Source organism: Rana temporaria, chromosome 6, assembly GCF_905171775.1.
Source record: "Rana temporaria chromosome 6, aRanTem1.1, whole genome shotgun sequence".
Lineage (NCBI taxonomy): Eukaryota > Metazoa > Chordata > Amphibia > Anura > Ranidae > Rana > Rana temporaria.
Window position 1 is genome coordinate 112788384 of NC_053494.1, and position 26487 is coordinate 112814870.

The following is a 26487-nucleotide window of genomic DNA, read 5'->3' on the forward strand; positions in this document are numbered from 1 at the left end:
CTGCTCTTCCCTCAGCAGACGGAGTGGCCTTGGTTAGGGGGGGAATGTCTGGTTTGGGGGTCAGGTCATTACGTATGTCAATCTCCAGGCCCTTTCTCACGGCGAAGTTGTGCAGCATGCAACATGCACCGATGATCTGGCACACAAAGTTTGGGGAATACAACAGGGTCCCACTAGACTTATCCAGGCATCGGAAACGGGACTTCAGGAGGCCAAATGTGCGTTCCACCACTGCACGGGTGCGTGTGTGTGCATCATTGTATCTTCTCTCTCCTGGGGTTTCAGGATTCCGGAATGGAGTCATGAGATGGGGCCCAAGTGCATATGCAGAGTCACCTGGAAGGGAAGAGACAGGAGGATGTTAGTCGTGCATGTGCCCCTCGTGATGTCTGCATCATGGGGTCGGACAGACATGCCTGACTCCCATGTCACTCACCAACCAGCCAGCTGTCCCCATACACGTTCTGTTCGAATTCTGTTGGGATGGTGCTTTGATGGTATATGTAGCTGTCGTGGCTGGACCCTGGGTGTTTGGCACGGACATGCCATATGAGGCATTGGGCATCGACTATCACCTGTACGTTGATGGAATGCCAGTGCTTACGATTGCGGTATATGTGCTCTGTGTCACGGGGGGGCCGTAGTGCCACATGTGTGCAATCAATGGCCCCCACGGTGCGTGGGAATCTTGCAATACTGTAGAAATCACGCATTGCTTTCTGCCGCAGATTCTCCTGGGTGGGTCTGACAATGTGGTGGGCCATGCGTCTGAGGATTGCAGGGACAACCTGGTGCACACATCTGCTAATGGAGGATTGTGCCATCCCAGCCACAACTCCACTTGTACACTGGAACGAGCCACTGGCAAGGAAATGAAGTGTTGCCAGTACCTTGACCAGTGGCTCCACTGCATGTGAGCGGTGTGTCTGGCTGGTGATGTCATCTTTCTGGGTTGTGGTTAATTCCAGGATGGCAGCAGGGCTGAATCTGAAGATGCGATACACCTCCGAAGCCCCCATGCCAAAGACGTTTAGGCGCGGTCGGTATATCAGCTATGACCATGGATGCCCCTGGCATGTTGGCATACAGATTGTTGTCCTGCAAGTGTGGATGCTCAGCTCGTCCCTAACGGTGCTGCTGAAGCTGCTCTCCAGCTGACCTGTGCATGTCTGCTGCTGAGTTACAGCTGCTTTTATGAGGGGAAACTTTAGGCCGGACGTACAACTTAGGCGCGGCGCGCGTAGCCCGTATCGGGCGCACATACGTTCGTGGATCGCCGTATCTCCCTCATTTGCATATTTGAATAGCAAATCAATGGTGCGTCCAGCGTATATATGCGCCCACGATGCGCCGGCGTAGAAAAGTTACGTCAGTCGGAAAAAGCCGCTTTTCAGGTGTATCTAGTTTTGTGGATACGGCGCATAGTTACACCGGCGTATATATACACTTACGCCGCGCATCTCGAGATACGCCGGCGTAAGTGCTTTGTGGATCTGCCCCATAGTTCTTAAATCAACCTAAGACACACGACATACACAGCCCTGCTATCTATCTGCCCATTCTCAGCAGCGATCGACGCAGGTGGGTCCAAAACGGTCCTGTATGGGAAGAGAAAAAAAAACACATACAGGAATACAATATATTTTTCCTAATATTTACAGTATCTATAGTCAGGATCGAGACTGCACGCTCAAACCTGAATGCGAAGTCTCCTTCCCCAAAAACTCCATGAAGGATTACTATATGCAAGAATATCAAAATACAGTCCTATGAAGAACGATGCAGAACTATGCCCCTAGCGGACAGTGCGCTGTTACTGCAACAGTCACAGTTTAAAAAAAAAACACAGGCCCAGATTCTCAAAGGGCTTACGACAGCGCAACACAATGTACGCCGTCGTAAGTCCTAATCTGGGCCGTCTTATCTATGCGACTGATTCTTAGAATCAGTTACGCATAGATATCCATTAGATCCGACAGGCGTAAGGCTCTTACGCTGTCGGATCTTAAATGCTATTTTTCTTTTTGCCGCTAGGTGTCGCCTCCGTTGTTTTCCCCATCGAGTATGCAAATTAGCAAAATACGCGAATTCCCGAATATACGCGCGGTCGACGCAGTGAAGTTACGACGTTTACATTAGATTTGCGCCGCGTAAAGTTGCCCCTGCTATATGAGAGGCAACCAATGTTAAGTATGGCCGTCGTTCCCGCGCCTAAATTTTTAAATTTACGTTGTTTGTGTAAGTCGTCCGTGAATGGGGCTGGACGCCATTTACCTTCACGTCTAAACCAATGACGTCATTTGGAGCAATGCACCCAGGGATTTTTTTCAGACGGCGCATGCGCAATACGTTCGGCGTGGAAACGCTCTTATTTTAAATGCTCCACGCCCCCTACCCGTATAATTTGAATTAGGTGGGCTTGCGCCGGGTGATTTACGCTACGCCGCCGCAACTTCACAGGCAAGTTCTTTGTGAATAAAGCACTTGCCTGTAAAACTTGTGGCGGCGTAACGTAAAGCAGATACGTTACGCCCGCACAGTTTTACACCCATATACGAGAATCTGGGCCACACCCTCCCAAGAGTCCTTCACAATAGTTCTTGTGGTTCTGGAGAAGTAAGGGGGGGGGGGGAAACTGGGAGAAGAGAAAAAACATTAATTAGAGTGGGGCATACTTGTCCGTAACTTCCCTTGGGTTGGATAACCACAGTTTTGGCAGGCCTGCTAACGGGAGCATCATACTCCTGAGTGGGGCAACATGCCCCGGGCTGGAAGAGCAGTGAGCTTAGCCATTTGAGGAAAAAAATAAAACGTACAGCACACAACAGGCTCACCCGCTCCTTTAGGGCAAACATGGGCCACTGGAGGTGTTCTGGTCAGGGCGTCTTTTTCTTCTCCTCCTATTTCCCGAGGCCCGACATCCCCCGAAGCCCTGCTGCTCCAGGAATCGGGGCTCAAACAGATGATCAGGAAGGTCGCCATCGTCCGTATGAGAGCCTTCCGACCAAGGGTCAAACTCTGTGGAATCCTCGGCTCCAGAGGGGAGGTACTCTCTTTCTCCAGTGATCTTGTCCGGTCGAATAAACTGCCTCAGCTTGGCCCAGTCAAGGGGCTGGGTAGATCTCCCACCCGCAGACACACATCGAATGGTCCCCGTACCGACGGGATCGGCCTCACAGGTGGTCTTGGCCTGCACACAGGCCGCATGGGCCATAAATTTGCTCCCCGGTTCCCTTTCGCCCGGCGGCTTACCTCCTGAGAGCCAACAGCCCAGGCAGCCGGCAGGGGAACCCTCTTCAACACGCTTTCATCTTCCGATAGTCTGGCGGGGGTTGCGTTCCCCTCAGCAGGAGAAGCTTCTGGCCATGGGGCCTCCGCCTCTGCGATGACAACTCCGGAATATTTATCCACCCGATAGTCCCGCGGAGGTTCGGCCACCGGCATCGTGGAGAACAAGGGCGCCCGGCATCTCTGGCACCGGGTGAAGGGCAAAAGGCGGACAGCCAACTCCTCACATCGGGGGCACCAGAGGCCCAACGTCTCCGCTCCCTCGAAGGACAACAGAACAAACCGGCCCGCTGTGGACAGTCGGACACCCGTATCTGTCACGGTTCCATAGGCTCAAGGAATAGCCCGGGTGTAGTCACCGGGAGCCTCAGGGCAGTTGGAGGCTGGAAAGTCTCTGACATCTCGCTGGTAGCGATCCGCTCCGTTCAGAGGAATGGTGATTCTGCCTGGACTCCCACTTGGCGCGCATTTGGGTGTCACTCCTCCCAGTTTGGCGCAAAATCTTCTGGCGCCACGTGCAGGGGAGGGTGGCTCCACCCACTTGAAGTGAAACTGTCCGGACACGTTTCAGGTGCGTGCTAGGCCACACACACGCCCAGGCTCAGCAATGCGAGGCTAAACTCAGTTAAAAGTGCACAACATCGGACACTCTCCACCAAATAACCTCACTCCTCTGTTGCCAACGGCAACGGCTGAATCCTGGACGAGCCACCACGTGTAGCGCTACCCCTGAAGGAGCCGCTGGTTGATTTTGGGATAGGCCTGCTAGGTCACCTTGGCAATGTCTAGGGGTGTAATTTGTAAGAACAGCAGGAGTGAATGGAGGTCCAGACATTCAATAAAGGATTTTCTATGCTTTATTGCTTAGGCCAAACACAGCCAACATCAACACAATGCAGGGAGGTCAAAGCTGATGAAGGAAAGAAAAAACCATGCAGTATCAGGCCTGGATGTAGAACTGAGCAATTCTTTGCTCTGCGTTAAATCAATTAGAGAACACACCGCCACTCTACTCGGAGTGTGTAAAGTGGCCCCCCCCCCCCGGACAGACCCCTATGACAGGCCCATCAGCCGGAGCGTCACTCTGCATAATACTGGGATAAGCAGGTCTAAAACACAGACCTCTCTCTAGGCCCCATCATAGGCCATCTTCAATATATAGACTTTAGTAAGTGAAAACATTCCCAGTAGGCTGATTTAAAGAAAGTCCCTGGATGACAGTAAGCATACCTGTCAGCTACCGGACTCCCGATCCCAGACAAGGATTCTGTCAATAAGTCCTGGAACCCAGCGGAGCATGGAGACTTTCTCCCTCTCTAGAATGAGATCCAGGAGGGCCACGCCGGCGGGGTCCATTGATGCGCGTACCCTGAAGGTGGGTACAGCACCTGGAACGAGGACCGTGGGAAAAAGAGCACACGGACACCTGACCTCCCTCACGGATATACCCTCTCCCAGCATGCCCCGCGAGACTAAACATCCTCTGATTGGCCGCTAGGAGAAGATCTGCTCCGTCAGAACCCCTCTGGTGCCAACTGCTGACCAAAGGTGGCATTGCACTCCCTGACCACAGTCTGACCCAGTGGACTTCTGAAACGACAGAGGTCCCAAATTTAGACAAACACATAGAAGGGAGCAAAGTAACTCTCCCTTCTTCACTAAATTAAGGCGTAGCACCCATGCTAAAAGCAAGGGGGCGCTACATACAGTATATTGTTAGAAAACATATATAGATAGAATACATAGTTTCTGTGATTTCTTATGTACAATTCTTCAAGCTGGGCCCTAGATCATTACCAGGGTATCTGCACACTGGGTTTTTCACCTGCCAAAAACCTGGTCATTAAGGTATGGGGAAGCATGTAACTCTACCCCTTTCCTCTGACTATGCAGATCTGGATGACTGACTGGCCAATCGCTGGCCCATGTGCTGTCATTTTGTAGAGGGTTTAAGCTCTGATTTAGAACTCACACAGGACTTCTTGAGACTCTGACTGTGGGGGGGGGGGTGTGGAAATAGCAGAGGATGATTACTGTTGAGCAAATCTGTAACTTTGAGCAGAATGAGCCAAGTTCATGTTAATTTTAACTTCTTCAGACCCGCGCTATAGTCGAATGACGGCTACAGCGCGGACCTGAAAATCCAACTGGACGTCAATTGACGTCCGCCCCTTTGAGCGTTCCCCGCGCGCGCTCCAGAGCGCGCAGCGGGGAAACTCTGTGTTAGCCGTGTCCCTTGGACACAGCCAATCACAGATCGCTGCGAACGGCCAATCAGAGTGGCCGTTTGCGATGCGATCTGTGCGGCCAATGAGAGATGATTTCATATGTAAACATATGAGATCATGTCTCATTGCCGTTTTACACAGAGACAGCGTCCTGTCTCTGGAGAGGAGACCGATCAGTGTCCCTTGTATATAGGGACATAGATCGGTCACCTCCCCCAGTCACCCCCCCCCCCACCTACAGTTAGAACACAATGCAGGGAATACATTTAACCCCTTCCTCACCCCCTAGTGTTAACCCCTTCAATGCCAGTCACATTTATACTGTAATTAGTGCATATTTATAGCACTGATCGCAGTATAAATGTAAATGGCGCCAAAAATGTGTCAAAAGTGTCCGCCATAATGTCGCAGTCCCAATAAAAATCGCAGATCGCCGCCATTTCTAGTAAAAAAAAAAATAATAATAAAAAATAATAATTCTGTCACCTATTTTGTAGGCGCTATAACTTTTGCGCAAACCAGTCGCTTATTGCGATTTTTTTTTTACCAAAAATATGTAGAAGAATACTTATCGGCCTAAACTGAGAAAAAAAAATGTGTTTTTTTTTTTTTAAATTGGGATATTTATTATAGCAACAAGTAAGAAATATTGTATTTTTTTTCAAAATTGTTGCTCTTTTTTGTTTATAGCGCAACAGGCGATCAAATACCACCAAAAGAAAGCTCTACTTGTGGGGAAAAAAGGACGTCAATTTTGTTTGGGAGCCACGTCGCACGACCGCGCAATTGTTAGTTAAAGCGACGCAGTGCCGAAAGCTGAAATTTCACCTGGGCAGGAGGGGGGTATATACTGTATGCCCAGTAAGCAAGTGGTTAAAGCAGATAAAAAAAAAAAAAAAACATTTGTAGAATGTAAACAATGGAGGCGAGAACTAATTCAGTACAGTAGAAATATGTCACTAAGGTATTTGAGCATAATAATCTTTTAAAATTTTCTTTATAGAAAGAGTATATGCATGTGTGGATACTCCAAAGAACAACATATGGATATTGCTACAAGGCCACAGCCCTTCCAAAGCAAGGAGATATGGGATCACAGAGAACATATAAAGGAGATGCCTACAGATGCTTTTGGAGATATCAGCTTCACTGGCCTGAGTCCAAGGGCTGGAAAGGTTTGTTTTATAATAATTGTATTTTAGCTTTATCTTACTATAAGTCGCTTCATTATGCGCTCTCCTTATTAATATTTCAGGAATTTTGAGAAACATCTATCTATCTATTTATCATCAAAAGCTTCCAGGCTGGACAGTTTTAGCTAGATTCAGGTAGATGGGCGCATACTTGTGCCGGCGTAACGCAACGTATATGCGCTACGCCGGCATAAGTCGGAGAGCAAAATAGATGATTCACAAAGCACTTGGGGCCAGATTCAGGTAGAAGTGCGGCGGCGTAACATATCGTAGATACGTTACACCGCCGCAAGTTTTCATCGCAAGTGCCTGATTCACAGAGCACTTGCAATGAAAACCTACGCCGGCGGCCTCCGGCGTAAACCCGTGTAATTTAAATGGGCGTGTGCCATTTAAATTAGGCGCGCTCCCGCGCCGGACCTACTGCGCATGCTCCGTTTCGAAATTCCCGCCGTGCTTTGCGCGAAGTGACGTCATTTTTTTCGAACGGCGATGTGCATGGCGTACTTCCGTATTCCCGGACGTCTTACGCAAACTACTTGAATTTTTCAATTTCGACGCGGGAACGACGGCCATACTTTATACAGCACATACGTGTGCTGTGTAAAGTTAAGGCACCCAAAACGACGACTAACTTTGCGACGGGAAACTAGACTAGCGGCGACGTAGCGAGCGCGAAAAACCGTCGTGGATCGCCGTAACTCCTAATTTGCATACCCGACGCTGGTTTACGACGCAAACTCCCCCCAGCGGCGGCCGCGGTACTGCATCCTAAGATCCGACAGTGTAAAACAATTACACCTGTCGGATCTTAGGGATATCTATGCGTAACTGATTCTATGAATCAGTCGCATAGATACTCTGAGAGATACGACGGAGTATCTGGAATACTCCGTCGTATCTCGGCTGTGAATCTGGCCCTTTGCGTAAGTAAGTGTGAACTTATGCAAATGATTGTCTGAGCGTGGTGCAGTGGATTACGCCCGGCCTATCTTCAACGGAGCATGCGCAGTGATGTCTAAGTCTGAGCGCTTCCTTGTGCGCATGCTCACAACAAGGCCGGCCGAACTTCCCGTTGTACGCCGGCCTATCGGCTTGCGCCGAGCGCATAAATAGTCCCAGACATGCGTCTGTCCGACGCAAAATTACATCCTGCTTTTCCCCCCCTGAGCAAGGTAATTTTGCTGTTCGTTTGCTATTGCTTCTTTTGCTGTACTATGGCTCCTCCCGTCAGCAAAAGGAAGAGGAACTTTTCTCCACAGGAGAGGGAAATAGTTATTGCTGGTATGGAGCAGCATGATCGCTTCCTCCATGGTGCAGAGAGTCGTGATACCACCCGTGCCAGGAAGCAAGAGATCCTGGACACTATTGCCACTCAAGTTAATGCCCTTGCCAATGCCACCCGCAGTGGCAAGGATATTAACAAAAAAATAAATGATCTGAGGCTCTGTGTGCGGGAGAATCTTACAGCTATTCGGAAGCACGGGGGGTGGACCACCCTGCAACATTGCACTGTCCCCGGATGAGGAGAAGGTCGCCCAGTGCATGCAGAGGGAGCATTTGGAGGGAGTTGAGGGGTTTGATTCCCGGGATGATGCCTTGAGGACAGGTAAGTGTTTTATATCCTTTATTTGGTGTGTAGCATGTGAGGGGGTGGAAGGGAACATGTGACAAGTGTGTGGGTCCCCCAACATGTGACTGCTTTGTGTCATCCACAGATGTGTAGGAGGGAGTGGGCCCATCTGGTGGCGGTGGCCGTCCCACCACATCTTCCGCGGAGCAGCCTCAGGAAGACCCCCAAGATGCTGCGGTGGAGGGGAGTGTCCACACTTCTCCTCTCGAGGAGGTGGTGGAGGAGTCTGTGGACCTAGGGCAGATTGGGCTCATTATAGAGGAGTCCAGTTTTATGGCTGGGCCCTCTCATACCTCCACCCCCATCAGGAGAAGCCCCTTTGCGTCTCCCATCAGCAGGGGAACCACCTCAAGGGGCTCCCCATACACCTGCTCCCTTGAGTCGTCTGCCCCAAGAAAGGCAACGCGGAAGACGAGGGGTGTACCCATTAATGTCCAGGACCAAATAGCCCTGGACCAGAGCCAGCAGACCCGGCATATGGGGGAGATAGCCGGGCACCTGCAGCAGATGGCTCATAATGCTGGCCAAATCCGTAAGGCAGTGCAGGATGTCAGTTGCAACAGCTCTGCAGTGGCCACCTGTGTGGTTGACCTGCAGGCCACCACTGTCAACCTGGTGGGCAAGGTAGATAGCCTTATTGAGGCCGTAAACGCAAACACGGCTGCCATACAGGAGGAGGGGAGACGGAGGCAACGAAATGAGCGGTCTAACCTCACCCGCCAGCTGAGGATGCAGGCCCAAACCAACCTGTTCCTCAGCCGGATTGCCGTGGCCTTGGAGGGTAGGCAGCCATCACCTGCCAGGAGTGGCCCACCCGGGGGTTGAGCCACCTCCAGATCACCCACCGCCCCACCCCAGGCTCCCCCCAGGCAGCTGAGGAGCCAGAGAGTTGCCAGCAGGTGCAGCCGCCGTTAGGCCAAATAACTGCCTTTTTTTTCAGGACTTTTTGTTATATGCTCAGGTGATGAGCTTTTTTATTTTTATATGCTCAGGCGATGAGCTTTTTTATTTTTATATGCTCAGGTGATGAGTTTTTTTTTTTGGAAAGCACACGGTGAGGAGTGCTGCTACAGTGTGACTGGTGTGTGAATGTGGGGGGGGGGGACACTCCTGTCAGTAAGGTTTGTCACCCTCAGTCGTTGGGGAGAAGTTATCCCCACGACCCGTGTAAATGGTGTATGAATGTACAGCAACATAATTGGAGCCTTGGCGTGGCGTTGCTGCTCCCAAGTCCCGTGCGGTGTACTTGGGCTAATCCAATTTGATGAGGATGTGGGATGTGTGTGCTAGGGACCACAGTGGTGTGCATGCGTGCATTCCCCTTGTGCCATGATGAATGTGTATGTTTAACGTGAAAACATGTCTTCTGTGAGGCGTCTTCTGACTGCTGCTCCCTCAGCAGACGGGGTACCCTCGGTTAGGGGGGGATTGTGTGGTTCGGGGGTCAGGTCATCACGTAGCTCAATCTCCAGGCCCTTTCTAATGGCGTAGTTGTGCAGAATGCAACATGCACCGATGATCTGGCACACAAAGTTTGGGGAATACATCAGGGTCCCCCTAGACTTATCCAGGCATCGGAAACGGGACTTCAGGAGGCCAAAGGTGCGTTCCACCACTCCACGGGTACGTATGTGTGCAGCATTGTAGTTTTGTTCTCCTAGGGTTTGGGGAGTCCGGAATGGAGTCATGAGATGGGGTCCAAGTGCATATGCCGCGTCACCTGGAAGGGAAAAGACAGGAGGATGTTAGTCATGCATGTGCCCCTCGTGATGTCTGCACTCACCAACCAGCCAGCTGTCCCCATACACGTTCTGTTCAAAATCTGTTGGGATGGTGCTTTGACGGTATATGTAGCTGTCGTGGCTGGACCCTGGGTGTTTGGCACGGACGTGCCATATGAGGCATTGGGCATCGGCTATCACCTGTACATTGATGGAATGCCAGTGCTTACGATTGCGGTATATGTGCTCTGTGTCACGGGGGGCTGTAGTGCCACATGTGTGCAATCAATGGCCCCCACAGTGTGTGGGAATCCTGCAATTCTGTAGAAATCCTCCATTGCCTTCTGCCGCAGGTGCTCCTGGGTGGGTTGGATGAAGTGGTGGGACATGCATCTGAGGATTGCAGGGACAACCTGGTGCACACATCTGCTCATGGTGCATTGTGACATCCCAGACACGACTCCACTTGTACGCTGAAAAGATCCACTTGCAAGAAAATGCAGTGTTGCCAGTACCTTGACCAGTGGCTGCACTGCATGCGCACGGCGTGTCTTGCTGGTGATGTCATCATGCAGGGTTCTGGCTAATTCCTGGATGGCTTCAGGGCTGAATCTGAAGATTATATCCTCTCCCGTGCCCTCCTACGAGTCGCTGGACCCATTAGTAGTGCTAGGAGCACGCCTGCCCCTGGCATGTTGGCACACAGATGTGTTGTCCTGCAAGTGTGGGTGCTCAGCTTGCTCAGCTCGTCCGTAACGCTGCTGCTGTAGCTGCTCTCCAGTTTACCTGTGCCCGTCTGGTGCAAAGTTATTCCACCTTTTTGATGGAATAACTTTAGGCCTGACATACGACTTGCGCGCACCGGGCTTAGCCTGCGTCGGGCGCACTTACATGCGTGAATCGGCGTATCTCCCTCATTTGCATATTTGAATAGGATAACAATGTGAGCACAAGATGCGTCGCGCCTAAATATGCGCCCAAGTTAGGCCGGCGTAGAAAAGTTGCGTCAGTCGGAGGAAGCCTATTTTCAGGCGTATCTTGTTCTGTGGGTACGGAACAAAAATGCGCCGGCGCATACTTACACTTGCGCCGCGTATCTGTAGATAGGCCGTGTGACGAGACCCTTTGCTCGCCCTGTTCTGCTCTCCCGACACTCCTCTGCTACCAGTGAGTCAGCTTGCAGATTGCAACGTCTGATGGTCCAGTCATCCAAGGTTCCGGGATCTGAACTACAGCTATGTGCCGTTCAGACCCATTAAGAACACACACCAGGCAGGCTGTATGTAAGTTCAACCAGGACTCTTTATTTCCAAGTACACAGCACACTTTTATACAGAATTTGGAACATCCCACCCCCAACAACCGCTTTCATATTGGTCAATTGTAAAGTATATGCAGTCCTCACTCAGGTCCTCCTTAATCATGCAAATGATGACTTGAAATAGTCAACAGGGATTGGTCCAATAGCTTGGATAGAAAGACTATTATGTGTATTGAGACAGAAGCCCCAGGGGGTAATCAATGTACACAATAGCCCGGTCTATTTAGCAAGACTTAATTATTACCTCTGATAGGTTACATTCCTTTAGATAATAACATGCTAATTCAATACTCCTGACAGGAGACTTCTGACCTTTAGAACAATACAAAGTCTTTTAGCGTAAACACATACATCTTCAAACACACATTCTAAAAGTTATTTAGTGGAGGTAATTATCTCCTAGAGACATCCCGTCTCTGATAACAGCTATTAACCTGCAGAACACAATAAAAGGTATTTCACAAGCCGGCTCCACTTAGCATTTCAATAGCCTGAGCTAAGCATTGAAGGATCATTGTCTATTGACCTAGTCAGGACAACTAAACCACTAATGTGTCCAGTATCTCCTGCAATGAACTGTCAGTAATGTCCCATCTTCTGAAATACATGAATTAGGATTTCAAGTAGAACCACTCCAGCACTGCAAGGTCCATGACAGGCCGGCCTAACTCTTTCTGAATCCACCTAAGAGTCTTCTAACTTTATCTGTCATAGAGATTGAACTGCACGTAATGAAATGCAGATAAACCAAATTCATTAAAAAAAAGTGTAATAACACCAATTTTGTTTAAGAGTTTTTAGACCCAAGTTTGGTGTACTTAATCTTTTTTTATTTAATAAAATATATGTAGTATAATGATGTAAGGCATGTATTTTAATTTCTGTATGAATATAATATTGACTCTTCCTCTTTCTCTAACCCAGCAGTATGTGAGAGTGTCTTCTGATACTTCATCCAATGTCCTCTACCAACTGATGACCCAGCAATGGGGTCTTGAAGTTCCCAATCTTTTAATATCAGTAACAGGTGGGGCCAAGGACTTCCGTATGAAAATGAGATTGAAAAACATTTTCCGCAGAGGTCTTGTGAAAGCTGCACAAACTACAGGTGATTTTATAGTTGCTTTTGTATGCATTCCAGTTATCTAGGTTATGTTTAAATTGATTTGATTGGTCTACCAAATTAATATTTTCGTTTAATTTATGTGTGAACATCTGCTCTACACTTTTACGCAAAGTTTAACCTCAGGGCTTCTTGTCACAATAGAATAATATTTAATCCTAGAGGAAAGTAAAACAATTCAAAATTCACTCTCTGCTTATTGGCACAGCAGAGAAAATCTGCCATATGAATTATCAAATTGCCCAAATTTATTTTTGTGGGGTTTACATTGTTTTGGTGCTCTGGGATGAAATCTGAGCTATGAGGCATTTGGATTATTCTTTCACTCTGTTGTTCAGTAAAGGATGTGTACAGCTCTTGTTCCCATATAGCTAGATATTTTTTGGGGGTAGGTCGGCCAAGTGAGGTAAAAAGTTATATGTTTGAGACAACCAGTGTAAAACCAGTTTTCAATAATCACAATTTCTCACATTCGGAGAGACTGGACCTTTCCCCAGTTATGCGTCATAAAGTGTCGAAGTTGCATTACCTTCCATAGTGGAAGTGAAGGTTCAAACATATTTTGTATGTCAGAGAGCAACTGGCAGTGATGCCATTGCCAGAAATGTCCTGCTCGGTGCCCAAAAAGAGTAGCATAAAATGACTTGTCGTGTACTCCTGGTTCAAAGAGCAGATGTGTAATTATGGGAGTCATATAAGAGAGGCATGATATAGACAAAATCGTGCCTGTAAGGACCTTCATTTTCAGGGTCTCCCCTATTGTCGGATGGTCATGAAGGGTGCAAGGGATATTTTGCGGGAGCCAGTGTAGGCCTCCCAATGTGCAGCTTGAAAAGGATTGTTTCAGTTGTACCCACCTTTTATCCGATTCAGGCTGCCACCAATTCACAATATGGGCCGTATGCGTCGCCCTGTGATATTTGTGGATGTACAGTAGACCTATTCCACCTGTCTTCGGTCTAGTCAGGAGTTGTTGATTGAGCCTATGGGCCTTTAAGCCCAGAGAAAGTTCACAAATCTGCTTGAGGAAAGCACCCAGAATAGAGTTTGGAAGAAACATAAAAGCCAGGGGAGCACCGTCATCAATGCAGCATTTCTTCCAAACCAAGGATTCCAATTTTGTGGCCCAAGTAGCAAAGTCATACCTAACCCAGACCAAAAAGGGTGGGAAGTTTGCTGAGTTTTCTGAAGCGAGGAAGATCCCCAGGTTGTTGGTTTAGTTAGACTGTCGGCCTGGGTAAAGTTACATTTAGCGCCTCTGATTTTTGGATGTTAGTCTTGAAATTAGAGAGCTCCATTTAAATCTGGTAGGGGCATCAGTGATTGAGTAAGAAAAAATAAGTCATCTGGATACAGTAAGCCAACAACTTATATCCTCTCATCTTCATAACAACACCAGTAATGTTAGGGTTGTTCCTGATCTTACATAAGAATGGTTCGAGAGTCAAAACATAAACAAGTGGGGATAAAGGGCAACCCACTCTCAACTGAGTTTTGGAATGAATGTATCAATAATTTACATAAATGCACAAGATCAATAACAATCAAAGAGACAGCAATGAAGTTATTCACAAGGTGGTATTACACACCTGTAAAACTTCACGTCATTTTCCCCATGGTACCCCAAACATGTTTCAGAGGTTGCATCTCAGCAGGATCTTTTACACACATGCATGCGGACCTACATGGATGTAAAATTTGGAGCAACGTCTCTGTTGGTGCAGTTGCTACATCCCAAATGACATCAATGGGACAGCCTGCACAGAGATGCACGGAACACCTGTGCATCCCTGTAAAGTTACGCTGTGTATGCCCCTGTGTGAATAAGGCCTTAGGCCCCTTTCACACAAGCACACCGATCGGGTCTGCCTGTCCATTTTTTAGGCGGGCCGAATCGGACCACATGTTCTCTATGGAGAGGCTGATGTAAAGGCTGATCCAGTCTGCTAAAAACAGATGGATGGGGATTCCATTCCCCATCCATCTAGCAGATGGGATCGGATTTCCATCCGACCATCCCAGAGAGAATAGCGAGCTGAGCCGTGTCAGCTCGTCATTAGCAGAGCAGACACGAACATGTGATCCGCCTGCTCAGCAGGGATCAGCAGACAGAGCAAACTGAGCAGGCGGATCTGCTTTTTCAGAGTCCTTTACATGTGAAAGGGGTCTTAACAGGAGCAGCTGGTCCATTAGGGGCACTGGGGCTCCCCTGCAGGCCACCGGACCCATACGTTTGTATGAGTTGCTTTTTTTCGAACCACATGATTAGAGCCTGAGGCTCTAATTGGCTTGAAAAAGGTTGGGTTTGGGCGCATAGCATTGCACCCCGAACCCACCCACTTGTGAGTTGTGACAATAGCGAATTAATATTCGCTATCATCTTCCGGTTTCTCCTCCTGGCCAATCAGGATGGATCGGGTTGGCCGGGAGGAGAAGATGAGCTATCCGTGGAGGGTTGAGTCTGGGCTCTTACTATGTTTGTGTTTTGTTTTTTTATTTACATTTTTTTTTTAAGTAATTTAAAAAAAAAAAAAATATTTTTTTTTTGGGGGGGGGGCACCTGTAAAGCCTCATCTGCAATCCCAGTGTGAAAGCCAGAGTGCTTTCACACTGGGGAGCTTGCAAATCGCCTAGACAGCGATCATATTAGAGGTTAATAACTTGATTGGTTAAGTTCGTTGTAATCCACTGATAAGAGTTATAGAATTGTTCAGCAGAGTCTGCTGAACAATTCTGATATAAGCTTATGGTCATTGAAGTGACCATAAGCTTATAGGAGAGGGAGAAATGAGGTCTGTACGCTGTACTGACCTGGCCACCTGCGGGTACCTCTGTACATCCGTACGGATCTGGCAGTCAAAGGGTTAATGTGCCCTCCATGCAGAGAACCATGGAATCCAGATCTGACTGTAGAGAAGCAAATAGCTCCCTGAGCTCCTTACTCTGTTGGGGCTGAGAATAGCCTATGGAGTGGGCATCAGTGGGGCTTTGAGTGGTATCTGAGCAGAATACCTGAGGAGTATCAGAGAGTGTAGTGTACCCAAGAGGAATATTCTGACCCCTGCAGCTCCCCACCATTGCTCTTCTGTCCAGAGGCTGTCACAGGCCCCCCAGTGCCTCCCGCTTGTCTCCTCATCGGCACCATGTTGGATTGTCCTGATAGCTTGGGATCAGGTCCAGTGGCGGCTGGTGTTGGAGGATTTGGAAGGGAGGGAGCAGAAGCAGGAGAGGGAGAGTGTTGCCTGTCAGCTGCAGTACATATGTCTCGTGCAGTGGCCATCTTAGATTTATTGTCGGCTGTGACATAGTCCTGCAACCAGCGGGGGAGAGACTGGCAGCTGGTCATGGTCCTGGGCATACCTAGAGCATTTGGCACCTGGGGCAGATCCCATATCTGGCACCCCCCGACATTTAAAAAAAAAAGTTTCTACATCAGAGACCTGATTGAGTCAAATCGGGCTTTGTTTAGGTCACAGGACAGCCGGCAGACGTGCCGGCTGGTGTCTTGGGTCTCTCGGTGGGGAGGGAGACCTGGGCAGAGGGGCGGCAAGAGGGGGGATGTCCCCTCCAGCTCAGTGTAATAACAGCCAATGCTGTTCATTCATGGCAGTCAGTGACAATAGATGGGACAGGACAGAGGTATCAGTCACTCAGTCAGTTGTAAGCAGATTTTCGGAAAGATCGCGGTCAGGGAAGTGGAGGAAAGTAAAATTAGTGAATATATTGCGCTAAACTAAACAGAAATATAGGCAGCCAACACAACAAAAGGATAATTGTGAACAAAGTGAAAATAAATGTAGCGCCAAAAAGAAGGAGAACCACCTGTATGGCGGGTCTATTATGGATCAAGTGACACGGTGATCGCGAACCATAAGCAGCAATGTGCTCCCTATATGGGACAACCCACACTATGGGTAAGTGTGTTAGCTGTAATCAGTTAGCACTAGATATTAAACTGTGATAACAAAAAATGATCACCTTAAGTGATACGGTGAATCAAGTGACACAGTGATCACAGACCATAAGCAGCAATATGCACGCTATATGGGACCACACACACTATGGGTAAGTATGTTAGCTGTGATTAGTTAGCACTAGATATTAACTGTGGTAACGGAAAATGATCACCATAAGTGATATAGTGAATCCACATAAAAAAAACACAAAAATATAACACACCTGAGTGTATACATCAATTGTCAAAAAGGGAACTATTATAAATAAATTCTACCTTGACAATTGCATAACCATAATTAGTGTACATAAGTATTTGTGAAAATCAACCACACATACAGGGTTATCAGTGACCCCAAAAAAATCAATAATATGTTCATGAAAGATATATGTCATCCATGTGACAAAAAAGTGAACATCCATGTGATCTCAGTAATAAACCATACACATGAAAACTATAATAAAAAATCAACAGCGACTAAGAACCACTGTAGACAAAAGTCCCAATCGCATTAGATGATTTAGTCCATACACCATACAATCGTTGTAAATGTAATCTCCTTCTCATACACTTGAATCAGATGTATATTTCAAGATGCAATCCCCGAATATTTGGTACTCTTACCGGATGAAGATGACCCTCTACTCACCATACGGTGGGAGGGTCGCACAGGATTGCCCTCTCTGATCACCGTCCGGATGGTTATCCTGGGCGTAGTAGGTGTCACTTGTGCTCAAGGTACATCCGTGATCAGAACTTCCACTCTAATGGCACCGTGGCACTTCCGTGGTACTCAGCCAATCAATTCCAAATTGGGGAAGAGGGAGAAAAGGAAAAAATGCTCCTCATAGTGTAGATTGGTAAAAAAAAAAAATTAAAATATTTTTCAAAAATCACACTGGTGACAGAAAAAATAAATGTACAAAAATCTTAAAAACACACAGCAGAGTAAAACACACAGTAACCCTGTCACCTTGGATGGATAAACAGGTATATTTCAATAGTGTGCAGTAGAAAAGTGGTGGGACCAGTGTACCCGACCGGTTTCGTCTTAGGAGACTTCAACAGGGGTGTACAGTTGGACCCCACTTCTCACCTGCACTTAAATAACCACTTACCGACCCACCTGCGTGAGACCCCATGTTCCTCCGCCAATCGGCACCGACGTGCGTGTCATTGCAAATTCCCTTCCGGGATGGTGCGATCCAACAACCGGAAGTAGGTAGGCGGGACTCGTTCTATAGGACTTTACTTGTCCCACAATGGAGGGCTGGACTGTAGCTGCTATAAACAGGGACATTGGAGTGACATTGGGAGACAGCTGATAATACAAAATATGGTCTATACTTTGCAATATCTGCTGTCCTTAGGGACAGATCCGATCCAGAGATCCCACTGTATAGTGAATGGATCTGTCCCTAGGGACAGCAGACAATGGCATCATTGTCATTGATGATTAGATTCAGATTTTGGAATTGACCTGCTGACAAGGTGTGTTGCTTGCTGGATGGGATCTGATGGCCGCAGGTAAGATAGAAAGATGCTGCTGTGACCTGCTGCTTGCTGGACAGATCTGTTGGTCACAAGATGTAGGTGTGGATCACTGTCTGTCTATACCTGGTCTGCAGAAACCACAAACCACCCCCCCTTATCAGACCAGTTCAGACCAGCTCACCTACTATACCTGGATGTTGGACACAGCAACGCCACCGCTCCCCCACCCTTATCAGATCAGCTACAATACGTGGGTGGTGGACACACAGCAACATTCCTCCCCCTGTATCAAATCAGCACAAGGTGGCAGGGCAGACACAAACACCCATTCGGGCCTCTTCTCACACCAGCTCAAGTGACTGGGTGGTGGACATTGTGACTGCAAACCCACACCCCCCCATGGTGGGCAGGCATCTGGCTCAGCCTCAGCTATACCTGAGCAGCAGCTAGGAAGGACTGTGGACACAGTGTGCAACAGCAGCCGTGCCGCCCCGGTGGAACATAATGACACAGGCCTGGCTTACAGGAGTGGTGGGTAGGAGCAGAAGGAAAAGACAGTGACAGACATGACCAGGCTAATGTGACCACGGTGCTGGGGTGTCCCAGGCTCAGCTGAAAAAAATAACTAATTAACTGCCAAAGGGTACAGCCCTCCTGCCACCCTTGGGATGGTGTCACCTCTGGTGGGTGTCACCCGACCTGGGTGCACCACTCCCCCCCCCCATCGGTACGCCCCTGCTGGGGCAGGAAGCCACTGCCAATGCCCATTCGCTCATATCGCAGGGTGGGAGGACAACATATTACAGGCCAATAGGGGCCTCAGGTTGTGGTCATGTGCTTGGCCAATTGGGGCTTCACCTGTTGGTCCAGCGCCCCGCACAGATTACGGCCACACAGATGGTGCAGGCTTGGGGGGGCGGCGCCCCTGCACCCCTCGTGGACCGGACATCACTGATAGGTCTCTCCGCACAAAATAACCAGTGCAGGATCGGTAAGGAAGGCTTGCTGTTCTTTGGCAAATGCTTCCCGGGCTTGTAGCGAGCCGGTATAAGCTGTAGATCAGCGGTGTGTTAGGGAGCTCCAGCTGTGCACGTTCTCATGGCTCCATTGCAAGGACACACCCTTGTACCTCTTATATTTTTAAAATGTTAAATATTATTTAAATATAGCTTAGACAGTTTTAGAGTTTTTTTTATTTTTTTTATTTAGAGTTAGGTTTCAGCAAATTTAAAACTCTAAACTGATTACTTTTCACAAGTGATATTCTGGTAGTGTTATTATTAAATTAGGCTGTAATGCGTAAAGTAAGATGTGGGGATTATTTATAAACTATTTTTGATCATCAGTTATCACACTAACATGAATGATGGTGAGTTTGGCCTTTTTCACATTATGAAAACAGCAGTGTACACTGAATTATAGTTTCTGCTGCTTCTACGTATTAAAAAGCAGTAATGATTTTAGAGAATTAGCATGGGTGTTGAATTGTAACATTGTGCAATTTGTATCACTCAAAAATATACAAATGTTATATAGTATTTATAACTGTTTATTTTTTCACATATTCTATACATGTCATGTAGGTGCCTGGATTATAACTGGTGGTTCTCATGCTGGTGTAATGAAGCAAGTTGGTGAAGCAGTAAGAGATTTTTGCGTGGGCAATGCCAATAAGAACAATGAAGTTGTTGCCATTGGTATAGCTACCTGGGGAATTGTTCATAATCGAAACAGTTTGATTTCTACTACAGTAAGTGTTATATTTGACATGTTTTACTTGTCGAATATTGTTTGTGCTTTCTTAAGTTATTACTTTTTCATCTTACTGAGGGAGATTTACTAAAACTGGAGCACTCAGAACCTGGTGCCTCTGTGCATGGTAGCCAATCAGCTTCTAACTTCAGCTTATTCAATTAAACTTTGACAATAAAACCTGGAAGCTGATTAATTTTTATGCAGAGCTGCAACAAAATTTGCACACTTCATTTTTAATAAATTCCCCCACTGTTCTCTTTTAGCCTCTCACGTTTTTACAGATATTGGAAATTGCCAGGGGTGATCTATACACACACAAGAGTCCTCCATTGTGTACAATAACATCTGCATTGTAGTCACTGTTGGTCATACACTGTGCAGTTCACAATGGCCTTTGAGAAGGATCAGAGAAGGCAAATTGCTTTAAAATTTGCCCACATGCTTTTATAGCTGGGCTAAATTGTAGTAAATAAAAATGCTAAACACACATGTAGTTTGTGATCTTTTTCATATGAACAGTCTTTTTATTTTGGTTATTTTGTTTAAAAGTAAAGTGATTTTGAGCTGCTCTAAGGTTTTGGCAGCTTATCATGGCAAGTAGTACAATTTATTTTGAAAAACTTGTAATTTTTGTCCAACCAGTCAAGACCCTGCTGTGGTCTAATAACCACAATAGTGCTTTAATGAGCATGAACTGTGAAACCACTGTCATTTTGTTATATCTGTTTCCCATTGGGGAAATTTCTCTTTGTTCCTGTTCTGAAGATTCAACAGGAAGTGAGAGTTGTCACTGAAAGACAATACCCACTGAAAGATTTCCCCTTTATTCACATACCCTCACCTTTATTCCTGGGGACATGGGTGATCAGGGTAGTGATGATAACCCCTCACCTGTCTGACTAAATCTAAAAATAAGTTAAGCCTTTGAGAAGAACATATGACGGCGCATTCGAGATAGTACAGAGCTTACAAACCTTTATTGCAGTTTAACATGAAGGAAACATAATCATCGACTGTGTTTTATATTAAATAGTGTGTAATCATAGGGGGGTATTCATAAAAAAAATATCATATAGCAATTCGCCCAGTGAAAGTGCAAGAAAATTTGTTCTGTGCGAATGGCAAAAAAAACTGCGTTATTGGGCTGTTCCCTGTGTTTGTCAAAGATTTTTTATTGATTTAAAACAGAAAACACCACATTGAGACGTATGCCGCGTACACACGATAGGGCTTTTGCCCGGCCAAATCACAAATTCCAAATTCCGACGGAATTCCTATTATACTAAGCTCCATCTAGTGACCGAAAGCAGTCATTTTCGTTTATGAAAAAAAATTTGACCAGTGCAAGAAATAGTCTTATAACATAAATTGTTTTCACCATTCACACAGAATAAATGTACATGCACTTTCATTGGGCAAATTGCTTTGCAAATGTTTTAAAAATACATCCTATAATGTCCATTAAGTTATTATTTAATTTCATTCATCTGTTATTTTATTTGATGTAAAGCGCTGCGCAAACTGTTGGCGCTATATAAATCCTGTATAATAATAATAATAATAATAATACAAACAAATCATTAAAGTGCCAAAATTGTATTTAATTTTTTTTATAAATAGATGTTGTGTGAACTCTTATATGAGTTCTTTAAGCACCTCTGTAATTATGTTGGTTCTCTGCATGTTTGTGCGGTCTTCCAACAAAAATCCAAACACATGCTTGTAACTAAATTGGCTCTTATGTGTATGTGGAACATGACTGACCATGCCGGATAACAGTTCAGATTTTTCCAACATCACTGACCATGCCGGATAACAGTTCAGATTTTTCCAACTTCACTGGCTGCATGCTCGATCCAGATCAGTAACTGGCTAGGAAGTAAAGCCAGGATCAGGGTGACAACCATGGAGCCTACATGTAATGACAGCTCTCTTCTTTTAACTTTAGATGTACACTTTATATTGCTTAGAAGGATGTGGCCACACACATACTGACTATTGAGATGCATTGTGGAAAAAAGAACGGCTCTTGTCGTTTGATGTATTGAAGCATTCTCATACATATTACAAACCTAGTTTATTTTTTTCATAATGTATTGTATTTTTTCACATATGCAGGGGGCATTTCCAGCTGAATACCAGATAGATGAAGATAACCAAGGAAGTCTATCCTGTTTAGATAATAACCATTCCCATTTTATTCTTGTGGATGATGGTACAAATGGAAGATATGGTGTTGAAATCACTCTGCGGGCAAAGCTGGAAAAGTTCATTTCAGAGCAGACAAAAGTAAAAGGCGGTAAGCAAGAGTTCAATAGGAAATGGCAAGCGCCTATAGCGAATATAGCTGCATACTGTATGGTCATGTAATGGTTTTGTTTGCTAAATGAGGGGTGTTTTGTCTTAAATTAGATGTTGACTTAATTTAGGGAATTAAGTGATGGTGTTTTCAGTTTGAATAGCAAATAATGCACAAGGTACATAGGGGGACAAAGGTATCCCATGGAAACATTGCTTTGCTTTATTCTAAGGGAAGTGAACACCCTCTACTCCTCTAGTGTATAAAAAAAACTTTTACCAAAGTCTAGCCTTACTAAAATATTTTAAGGTGCTATAAAAAGTGCAAAGTTTCCTCTGGATAAGCACTTTTTTATCTGTGAGTAACTATAATTTTGATTATGCTGTAAAAAAATCTTAACTTCCTTTTCTGTGTTTTTCATAAAACACACAAGGAATACTGATAAATGCAATAGAAATTCTTTATGAAAGGAGGTTATTATCACCTGATGAGTTTGCTTAACCACAATAGGCAAAAAGTTAAAGCTGAACTCAAGATTTAGTTTGACTACAAATAGTTAATTTGGACCAAGGTGGTCGAAACTAACTGATGACTGCTGACTGATGCTCAGCCAATCACATGGAGCATTCCTGTGGGCTTATTCCCATTGACTGAGGTAGAGAGGCGGGCGGATGATGTCACAACCTCAGTATTACGGCCAGGGGTTAGGTTTGGAGACCAGTAGCTATAGCAGTAGAACGTTTCACACAATAACCAGCAGGATAAATACACAAGCAGGTTTCCTCTAGCAGGTAGTATGGGCTCACCTGAGGCACAAGGGTCTAAGAACTAACTGGTTTTCATCAGAGTTCCTGAGAGGGTTGCCAACTTTCAGTAACAGTTTGTAAAATCTGTACTTTTTGCATCTGTCCTTGATTGTCCATTATGGACATGTAGGCTGCATGTCCGCAACTGACATTCATTACCAGATGCAACAATTATGGATTTTACTAACTGTTTGTAAATTTACTGAAAGTTGGCAACCCTGGTTCCTGATGGTAGAGATGGGTTTCACAGCGTGCTAGTGCCAGGTCATGGTCTGCAGGGTCATCCACCAGGAGTTGAGCAGGGGTATTCTAACAGATGTACCAGCTTGGGATCAAGTGGAAGCATAGTAGATGTAAAAGCTAAAGGTTAGTAATGGGTCATAGTAGGTCGGGATCAGAATAAATTGTAGCTGAATAAGCTAAAAGTCAGTAATGAGTGGGTATCAAGTTGGGATCGGACAAAAGCGTGGTTGATAAAAAAAACAAGGGGCCAGATTCAGGTACAATTGCGCCGTGTAACGTAAGCCATTTACGTTACACCGCCGCAAGTTTTCAGTTTTAGTGCCCGATCCACAAAGCACTTACCTGGAAACTTGCGGCGGTGTATCGTAAACACGTCCGGCGCAAGGCGGTCCAAATCGAATGGGGCGGGTACCATTTAAATTAGGCATGCTCCCGCGCCGGACCTACTGCGCATGCTCCGTTTCGAAATTCCCGCCATGCTTTGCGCGAACTGACGTCATTTTTTCGATCGGCAACGCGCGTAGCGTACTTCCGTATTCCCGGACGTCTTACGCAAACGACGTGAAATTTTAAATTTCGACGCGGGAACGACGGCCATACTTTAGACAGCAATACGTTTGTTGTCTAAAGTTAAGGCACCCAAAACGACAACTAACTTTGTGACGGGAAACTAGACTAGCGGCGACGTAGCGAACGCGAAAAACCGTTGTGGATCGCCGTAACTGCTAATTTGCATACCCGACGGTGGTTTACGACGCAAACTCCCCCCAGCGGCGGCCGCGGTACTGCATCCTAAGATCCGACAGTGTAAATCAATTACACCTGTCGGATCTTAGGGATATCTATGCGTAACTGGTTCTATGAATCAGTCACATAGATACTCTGAGAGATACGACGGAGTATCTGAGATACTTTGTCGTATCTCCGCTGTGAATCTGAAGAAACAGGAGGGGAAAGACATGGCCTAAATAGGAAGTTTACGGGAGGAGCAAGGAGTTGAAGGTTCAACAGAAACAAGATATAAAGTAAGGTTGTCCAAGGGATCGGGTAGCGATCTGTCCAGAATTTCAAGTGACCTCTAGGTCCTGGGCTCAGATCCAGATCCTGATAGTACTCCACTCCTTCCAGGACAGCCCCTGATTGTTCCAAGAATTTTCTCCTGGCCCATATCCTTCCCATAATAATTTCCCTGTTGGGATTAGTAAAATATTTTGAATCTGATTCTTAATCTGAACCAAATTTTGTAATTTGCTCCTAAAGATCCTGGATTCAAGAATTGTCTCAGTTTTGTTACGGGAGTAGGGCAGTAAGTTCCGATCCAGAAAGCAGTGCCATATACTGTAGGTAGCTGATGCTAAATATAGTTTATACAGGCGTATCTGCTAGTAAAGCAAATAGCTAATAGCAGGGGATTGTGACCGGTTCTCTATGGAGCCGGTTCACATATCTCCGTTGCAGCTCCAGTGCAAATTTGCACAAGGGTCCTGTGTGTCTTTTGGTCCATTTCAGGTCCAGATTCAGCCCAAAATTTGTGCTGAAATCGGATATGAAATGGTGAACGGGGATGCACCAGACCCCTGCTGTGAGCCACATGTGGCTTACATGTGAACCCAGCCTTAAAGTCACAAAAAACCTGGAGTTAGGCTTTAAAGTTATTGTAAAGGTATTTTTTTTTAAATAACAAAAATATCTATACTTGCCTGCTCTGTGCAATGGAGTTGCACAAAGTGGCCGCAAACCTCCTCTTTTCAGGTCCCCTGCTGGCCCTTCTGGCCTCTCCCCTCTGTCCAGTGCCCCCATGGGAAGCTGATTAGCGAATCTAGTAGACAACAGGAGACCGAGACCCAGGGCTTTCCAGATCTCATTAATCAGCATTCCTTTCACATACATCTGCTATGAGTCCCACACTGGCAGAGACCATCATGGCCTTTTGCATTACATAACAGAATATCTTCTTAAATGCTTGTAGCTCCCTCAAATGCCAGGGCACATAGTCGGTAGGTCTATCACAGGGGGCACTCGTGTGTGCTTACACTGAGCCCCGCTGCTGGGTTCATTGACACAGACAGTGGGACTCGGCCCCGTCCATGGCTCCCAGTGCTGCAGCAAATCCAGCGAGAAGCGGAAGTGAGGGGAGAAAAGAGCTGCACACTTTATACATCATATAATGGACTATATTTATTGATTAAGTGCACCTTACAATATGCTATGAATTTACATACTGTACTGTATATGGCACATTTTGCACTTTTTATACCACCTTAATGAATTAATTGTTTTTGATATATTATATACATTATTCATTTAATTATTTATTTTGCTGTCACATAAGGGTAAGTGCTGTGTACAGTATATTTTTACTTTAGTAATTCAATCCTATTATATTTATCTCACTATATAAATGGTGCACCTCTATTCACCACATTTTTAAACCTGTTAAAGGTGGTAAACCATGCAACAAATATACAAAGATCACTACTACTTCCTTCTAAGAAGATAATTGTTTTTTTTATCTGTTAATTATTGTTATATTGTTAAGCAAGATGCAAATAAAACAGATATAAAACATAGTATAGCTATAATATTTTAATTTGAATATCGCTATCACCATCTGCTCACACTGGTTTATAGACCTAAGCTGATTAAATGACAGACACAGACCGTGAAGCTTATGTACATGAATACAAATTACCTCATATGCAGTTTGTAAAAGGCTGTACTCTTTAGTCGGCTCTGCTTTATCCTTGCTATAATGGCTTATCAAGTCTCCCTTTGGATGTTATTAGTAGAGGACTCATCTCAGCACTCCTGTTTAGCCGCCTTTGCATACTTATTTTCTTGGCTCACCTTTTTGCATTTTAGAGATATTACAGATACATTAAAGCAGAGGGATTTAGACAAAATGTTATAATTTTTTTATTATAAATGGAAGGCGTCTCCTCTTAGGACATGCATTTGAACAAAACACGTTGGGAGGGGCCTACGTGCTGACGTCACACCACTGCTTTCCGATTTTTGGAACGGTGGCCATTTTTGTAAGTCTGGCAAGTTGAATGTTTGTTTTTACATGTGCATTTTTGTATGCTGCAGTGTTTTAAGCTATATTTTTAGGCTAAAAAATTTGGCAAAAAAGTACTACACTATATAGAACTTTCTGGACTATGTGTGGTAAGCTTTTTTGTGGAGATTTTGAAGTTTTAGGAGAAAGTTTGTGCCACAAACAAGAGGAAGCCTGGGGAATTACTTGCAATGGGGATCTAATAAAGGCTTATATACTACATATTTGTGGTGAGTGCGTAATTGGTGGAGGATTAAGATCACTGGAACTTTTGTGGCACGTAGTGGAACATATCTTTTCCCCAACAATATCATACTTTTAGGCCCCTTTCACACGGACGGCTGTTCTGCCGCAGTTAAAAGCATGTTTA

The 26487-nt window shown here is 45.8% G+C and overlaps 1 protein-coding gene across 1 annotated transcript in view; it reads left to right on the forward strand.

Moving 5' to 3' along the window:
* TRPM2 (transient receptor potential cation channel subfamily M member 2) overlaps positions 1-26487 on the forward strand; it is a 262145-nt gene that overhangs the window by 35417 nt on the left and 200241 nt on the right. The window contains exons 3-6 of the mRNA XM_040357186.1: positions 6520-6691; positions 12309-12492; positions 19540-19706; positions 21830-22010. Of these exons, the coding sequence (XP_040213120.1) occupies positions 6520-6691; positions 12309-12492; positions 19540-19706; positions 21830-22010 (704 nt within the window). The remainder of the gene's footprint in view (positions 1-6519; positions 6692-12308; positions 12493-19539; positions 19707-21829; positions 22011-26487) is intronic.